Below are 7,053 nucleotides of genomic sequence, written 5' to 3'. Positions count from 1 at the left end.
GCTAGAAACCCCGTACTTGCTCTCGAACCCGAAGGTGTTGCAGACGGGAAAGCCGGATTTTTCCGCCGACGGCGGCGAGCCAGCCCCCGAGATCTCGAAACTCGCCCACACCTCAGTGCTTGCACACAAAAGCGTCTATCTTGCGGATGACTTTGCGTTCAGTGAACACTTGAGGGCGGCCATAGTCTCACTCATCGAGACTCTCGGCGGCACCGTGCAGCACCAGTTCGATCTGGGGCACATCGATGTGTACATCGGAAAGCACCGTCTGGGCGCACAGTTTCAACAATGTTTTGCTGCGCCTCGAATTGACGTCGCTAGCTTGCACTGGCTTTTCCATATTGCCACGCAGGGCCACTACATCCGGCCACTAGAGTCCAACGTGCTCCACTTCCCAATCCCCACCCGCGGGGTGCCGCAATTCCAAAACTTACGTATCAGCATCACGGGCATCAGTGGAGACGCCCGGCACTACCTTGCAGGCTTGATTGCAGCCATGGGGGGCACGTTCACCAAGACCCTCGATTGCAATAATGATTATCTTGTGTGCGCGCAGAGGCTGGGCGACAAGTATCACGCGGCACACCTGCGGTGGCCCGATGTTAGGCTCGTCAACCACTTGTGGATCGAGGAGTGCTTTTCCACGTGGCTGTTTTTGGATGCCACTGACTCTCGATATGCTTCAATCAGCTCGCTGACCCAGCCCCTCGGCAAAACACGCCTTTCAAGGACTTCCCTCGAGGGAACTTCTCTCGCAGAGCACATTATACCCCTGGACGTGGACGACAGTGTAGGTGACAGTATGGCCGAGCAAGATGGTGCCGAGCGTTTTGCTGGTTCTGCCAGTCTATCACCAGTCATGCAATCGCCAAAAACCCAATCGCCTGCAATTCAGCCACCAGCTCCACCATCGCCGCTCCCAGTGGCAAGGTTTTCCAGCTTCAAAACCGCCGAAAACTCCCAGCTCACTGATTTCACTCAAGAAAACAGCAAGACCCCTGATATCTTTACACCGTCGCCCGGAGAAGTTGTTGTGGTCGACACCACAAGTTTATCTTCTCCTGTGACATCTCAGGTTCGTGCCGGTCGGTCCGCGAAGGCGAAGGCTTCTTTGAAATTGCACTCAGACATGAAGGATCTCAACCAGTACACATCGATGTCAAAGTCCTCGCGCAAGATGAAGAGCTACATGGAGCAGCTCGAGAAAACAGCTACTCCCTCGAAGAAGAAAAGAGAAAGTGCCGATGCAAGCGAGCCAGAGCCCGTGCAGCCGACTCCAAAAAAACAGAAGACAGATACGGAAGTGCATTTGGTGGCCATTTTGACTGGATGTGAGCAAATCTTGACCTTGACCAAGTCTGACGTGAGCAAGCTCTTGAAGGTTGGCATACGCATCGTCAACGACTACAACCCGAAAAAGCACATCGACACGATTGTTGCCCCAAGGGTGCTTCGCACAGAAAAATTCCTAAAGAGCTTGAGTAAAGCCCAAAAAATAGTCCACCCCAGCTTCTTGAGCGATATACTTAGTCGCCACACGCTCACTAGTCTTTCATGGTCTGAGTTAATCAAGGAATTCAACATCGAGGACTATCTCTTGGACAAAGTGGTACCTGTTAAGCAGATCAACGACGACCTTGGTGTTTCTGGCAAGGCCAGTGGTTTACAGCGGCTTCTATCCCAAGACCTTCCACCTGTTTTCAAAGGATATGCTCTCAACTTCTCCCTGAACTTGGTCGGAGGAGCGGATCTCATCAGCAGTATCTTACGGGAACATGGGCTCTCCGACTCCAAGACCGTGAAGTTTACTGCAGGTACTCGCAAGTCCGGCTTGCTAAGTATGGATGGGGGTACAACGATCTTGGTCGCCCATAAAACAAAGGACAAAAAGGCAGCGTCAAAAATCGAGGGTGTTACAGTGGTTGAATGGGAGTGGTGCGTGAAGAGCATTTTTCACAAGAAGGCGCAAGAATACGAGAGTTATATCATTTGAATTCGAATGCAGGTGTTTTGGGAAGACAGAATATCTTGAGTTGCAGAGAAACGCGTATCTGCACAAACCTTCTACGATGGTGTATTGCGCACGAACTGGCAGAATAGGAAAGTCAGCCCATTGAGGTTGACTGTATATTTAGTTTCTGAAATCTTAGATATCTATCAAGCTAGGCTCCTCTTTAGAATTGCCGAAGCCATATCCGGTATGTGCGGCATCTATGCGAGGATTCGGGGTGTTATTGTTCGCAGTGTTAGCAGTGTTACCAATTCCCGTGTTCAAAAATGGGTTCCCCGTTGCGTTTGAGCTTACCCTGTGGTCACTAATGGCATTATTGTATCCAGTACCACTCGAGTTCATAAAAGTGCCTGTCTTGGTGTGCTGATGTGGAATACGGGTTGCACCGGTATTACCAAATGTGTCCAATCCCGTCCCTGAAGCTAAGAGGTTGTTAAGCTCGTGCGTTTCGTTATACCTTGAAGGCTGCTGCTGTACCTGTGCTTGTTGCTGTGCTTGTTGCTGTGCTTGTTGCTGTGCTTGTTGCTGTGCTTGTTGCTGTGCTTGTTGCTGTGCTTGTTGTTGTGCTTGTAGAGCATCATTCTGAGTTGCGTATTGTGATGGCTGGGTGTAGAAATTGGCGACAGCCAGCTGCTGAGACTGTTGCTCAGACTGGCGAGCTGAGTCATTCAGCAAGGCAAAGGGGTTATTTGAGCCAGTCTTGAGCGGCGTTAATCTCTCTTGAGGGTTCGCAGCGACGTTGAAGCCAGTATACTGCGGGATCTGAGGCTGGGACTGCACGGGTTGCGGCTCGCCAAACTGGCCATAAGTCATGTTCTGGTAGAAACCACCGGCAGTGGGCTGGATTGGGTTGCCGAACATATCGAACTGTTGGTACAGAGTCTGCTGCGGCTGGAAGAATTGGGTGGGCTGCACATACTGCACGGGCTGGTAGTATTGAGGCTGTTGCTGGAACTGCAGAGTGTCTCCCAAATCCAATAAGTTTTCGTTCTGCAGGTTCAGCTGGCTGCGCAAGCGGCGCATCTCTTCTTCCTCGAGGGAGAGCTTGAGGGCGGCTTGCAAGTCTGGGTCCTCGGTATCGTCGGGGCCCGCCGGGCGGTTGTGCAGCTCGCGTTCGGCGGTCTCTCTCGAGATCTCCAAGGCACGCTGCAAGTCGGCGTCGTAGGGGTCCGACGGGCGGTCGTTCCGTTGAGGCGGCCTCTGGGGGCGCTGGGAGCGGGAGCGCTGAGCCAAGCGGCGCTCGGTGGCGAGCCGCTCGTCGTCGCGCAACAAGGCCACCAACTCCTTGGCCTTGACCCGGATGAGCGCGCCGTGGTCGTTGTTGGCCTCGTCAAAGTGCACAAACTCGCGTAGTGTCTTCACAATATAGAGGTTGTCCTTCAGCCAAAGCACGCATTTGTCGGAGCCAAAGCGCACAAGGTAGTCCAACACAGTCAAGGACTTGGCCACGTGGCGCCAGTTGCGGCCCTTGTCGTTGAGGCGGCGGTCGAGCATGTCCATGATTTCCAAAAACTCTGTTTGCGAGTTGAACGAGGCCAGGGCAATCTGCTCCATGTCGTAGGTGGTTGGGCCCAGCGGGTCATTCAGGGTGGCATTGCGCACAAGCACTTGGGTGGCGGAGTAGCCGTTGGCAACGTTTTTTATGGAGCGCACGATCTTCGACATGGCACGAAGGGGCGGGTTTGCGGGGTCGATAAGGCTGTTGACGGACGTCGATGGTCGGGCAAGTTCGGTGTAGATAGGGAGGGCGTGACACCCGTACACCGGCGGCGGGGCGCGGGCTGCGCGGAGCGACTGGCGGAGGGTTTGTGGACGGAACAGGAAAAGAGGGACGTTTTTGCGGCGATTTGCGGACGGGTGGCGGGCCAGGGAAAATGCAGTGTTTTGAGACGCTGGCCGGCTTTTCGTGTTTGAACCCTTGGTTTTTGATGTGTTTTGGGGCTCTTTTGTTTTCCATGCCGCGGCGGGTAGTAGTAGTGGCGGCGATCTGGGTGCGAGGCTGGGGGCGTGCGCGACACCCGTGCACCACGGACTTCGGCAGGACCGGCCGCCCTGGCCTGGCACGTCTGGCACTGCAGGCGGGCTCTGGAGCATGGTTCCATAATAACAAGGGTTTCTTCAGATTTGGCGAAAGTGGCCTTCTACGATATCTGAAGCCAGATATGTGGACGCTTGTTTGGCGATGGAATATTTTGTGGCCCGCTTGTTTGGGTGATGGAATATTTTGTGGACTCCCATTATTATTGATACAGTGGTTGATTGGCGCGGGCCCCAGACCCTGCTCTTTGATTACTTCAGCCTGCTGTTGAGTTTTTGGCTGCACCCGGACAACAATGATGCTGGTGCCCCTACAGAAAAGCGCATAGTAGTAGGAGCGGAGCGGCAAGTGCTTTTCCTGAATGAACGAAAAACGGAAGGAATCAGACGGTGTTTTTTTCTGATTGTCAAGCCTGTTGGTGAGGGTTCTCAGAAGCGGCCCCAATACATGACTGGCCCCAGAATGGATGCTCATTTCGCAGCAATTGAGAGGCCGCGCCCAAACCCACCACGACAGCTTTCTACATGTCACATCGCAGAAAAATACATCCAAAGCATCTTGTGTTTTGCAACTGACCGACCAAATGGGAGGAGGAAAGCTGGGTCGGGAAAGCCGAAACAGCCGTGCGCTCAGAACCGAAACCGCATGGCCCAACAATTGGAGGCTGTGCTAGGAGCGCGAGAGCTGACCAAAAGACATTGTAGAGGCAGAGGACGCGGGGTCTCGCGTCCGTGTCTTTGGCAAACTGGCGAGGCAGCAACGGGCGTCGTATGTCGTATGTATATTCATATATACAAGTGCCGATCCACAGGCCCATCTAAGTGGCCATACTTGGGTTGGATCGATGAGCCATGATTCCACGGGTCAAGAAGGTCCGCACAGCTACGCTTCACAGGAAACCGCCTGGCCTGCTGCGCTCTCGTTTAGCCCTGGTATGATTGGTCCGAGCGGCGCAAGGATCAATTGAGAAACACCAGCGTGGACCTAGTGATGGGCCGGAATAAGCGAGTAGCACCGGAGCCGCACATTGGATGGAAAGAACGTTGCATTTTCACGCACACTGGCGATATCGGGACTGTGCTCCTGCACCACCCAATATGCCAGTCGACAATGCAGCCCTTGAGGGACAAAAGCATGCCATCGGCAATGGAATTGGGCTTTTGCATCCTCGGTCCTCGTGCTACCCACGAACGATTTCCTGGGGAGCTGGGTGGGTGTACGGGTGGGCTCATTGGTGGTGGGGCTAATAATGACGGGTCTGGTTTTTGCTGTGTCCTGGGCCAGTCCCTGTGTCTTTGTTGATGTTCTCAGTGTCTAACTCTTGATGAGGTGCGTTCGTCCTGACGAGTCTAATTGTCGACGAGCCGAACGTTAGACGGGCTAATTCTTGATGTGTCAAGTCCTGGCGGAACTTTGCTGGTGAGTCTGCTTGGGGTCTCACCACTGGCGAGTCTGCTAGTTGATGGGTCTACTGGTCGACGGGCCGAATTGGGCATGAAAGTGAGTGAGGGTACATTTACCAGTGGACCCCGTAATTTACGACCCGTGCAAAAGTCATCCTGATGTCAAGACTTTTTATTATTGTTGATGGCTCGCTTCGGGGCCACTCGAGCCCATCGTGGTGCGTCCATTGGTGACCTGGGCCGGCCAACAGCCACGGGCAACTGGGCCCCCAGACGTCTGGCAAAAATGCCCCAAACGCCCCGAAATGCCCTCTCCCTTGGAATCTTACACACACAAAAACGGAGCCGACAAAACACCCGCCTTTTTTTTTTTTTTCAACAAACACCCGTGTCTACCGTTGGGGCTCTTTTTGACTTGCCTGCACCGCGAACAGGGCCAGCTAATAACTCCAGTGCGCAAGCTTAGGTGACGCAGGCAGACGGGGCCGGCCCACCAGACACGGGGTTCCGGCCACACCCGCCATTCCGGCGCTGGCTCCCCAAAACCGCCCGAATTCCTGAACGCGCCAGCCCGGCCCGTTTTTTTCAGCGCCGCAGTGGACATTTTTCTTGCTCCGTTTTTTCGCCACCAGGCCCCATGGCCCATTCGGGCACCTCGAGCTTATTTGCGCTGTGTGCACGCCCGTGCCCTTGGCCAGCCAGGCGCCTGCGCCAGGCCCCAGCAAACCACTGGACGCCAGTGCCACAAAAGCCCCACCACCGCCCAGGCGCCAGCCCACACGGCCTCAATCACACCCCGGGCAAAAAAATCTGGAGCCAAGTGGCCCGCCCATGGCCCGGCAAAACGCGCCCGGCAAAACGCTCGACGCGGTCGTGCGCGCACCAGCGTGCTCGATACCGGTATCTTTTTCCCGTAAACACAACAACAACCGCCCCATTCTCTTTCCCGCCCACCGAAAACCCACCCCACCCCGTGGCAGCCCCGAGTTTTCGCCCCAGCATCAAGCCCCGCGCCCCGCCCCTCCCCTGTGCCGTGGACCCCGGAAACAAATTCGCCGCCTGCCCCTTTTTGTGCCCGCCAAAATTTCCACCATTTCGGAGCCTTACCCCATGATGCTGCTGCTCTACGAGGGCGACGTCCGGCGCTGCCGGCGCTGCAAAAGACGGCGCATGGACGACGAGCCGCCCGAGGTGCAGCAGTACAAGACCTGCGCCAAGTGCCGCATCATCGAGCGCACCAAAAAGAAGTCCCGCAAGCCGTTGGCCGAGGAGACCATGCGCTACGGCATGCGCCAGTTCCAGGAGCAGCTGCAGAACCTGAACTTCATCCACGACGACATTTTCCTGAACGACCAGCTCATGAACGACATGCACGCGGCCGCCGCGGCCCACGACGCGCTGGTCTTGGCCCCCGGCGCTGGCTACAAGCCGCCCGGGCCGCTGTTCTCGCCGCTGCTGTACGCCATGTACAAGCAGCCGCCAGCGCCCCAGTACGGCGCCGCCGTGCCCGCGCAGCCCGACGCGGCCAGCTACAGCTACTTGTACGCGAGCCCCGCGGGCGCGCCCGCGCCGCCGCTGGCGCAAAGACCGCCGCTGGCCGC

At 55.9% G+C, this 7,053-nt stretch overlaps 3 protein-coding genes across 3 annotated transcripts in view; 2 read left to right on the top strand and 1 right to left on the bottom strand.

Moving 5' to 3' along the window:
• The window catches only part of ESC4 (Esc4p), a gene marked incomplete at both ends in the record, with an annotated part of 3,401 nt that extends 1,408 nt beyond the window's left edge, over nt 1-1,993 (top strand). The window contains one exon of the mRNA XM_018857741.1: nt 133-1,993. Within this exon, the coding sequence (XP_018711315.1) occupies nt 133-1,993 (1,861 nt within the window). The remainder of the gene's footprint in view (nt 1-132) is intronic.
• A 153-nt stretch (nt 1,994-2,146) lies between these two features.
• METBIDRAFT_43999 (epsin) lies at nt 2,147-3,676 on the bottom strand (the record flags this gene model as incomplete). Its single annotated transcript, XM_018857733.1, has 2 exons — nt 2,147-2,548; nt 2,636-3,676. The coding sequence occupies 2 exons, from the start codon at nt 3,674-3,676 to the stop codon at nt 2,147-2,149; spliced, it is 1,443 nt and encodes a 480-aa protein (XP_018711314.1).
• A 2,138-nt stretch (nt 3,677-5,814) lies between these two features.
• The window catches only part of METBIDRAFT_32742 (uncharacterized protein), a 2,558-nt gene continuing 1,319 nt past the window's right edge, over nt 5,815-7,053 (top strand). The window contains exon 1 of the mRNA XM_018856122.1: nt 5,815-6,955. Coding sequence (XP_018711313.1) covers nt 6,284-6,955 — 672 coding nt within the window. The 5' untranslated portion in view covers nt 5,815-6,283. The remainder of the gene's footprint in view (nt 6,956-7,053) is intronic.

The sequence above is a fragment of the Metschnikowia bicuspidata genome, assembly GCF_001664035.1.
Source record: "Metschnikowia bicuspidata var. bicuspidata NRRL YB-4993 chromosome Unknown METBIscaffold_4, whole genome shotgun sequence".
Taxonomy (NCBI): Eukaryota; Fungi; Ascomycota; class Pichiomycetes; order Serinales; family Metschnikowiaceae; genus Metschnikowia; species Metschnikowia bicuspidata.
This window is presented reverse-complemented; position numbering and strand designations above follow the sequence as displayed.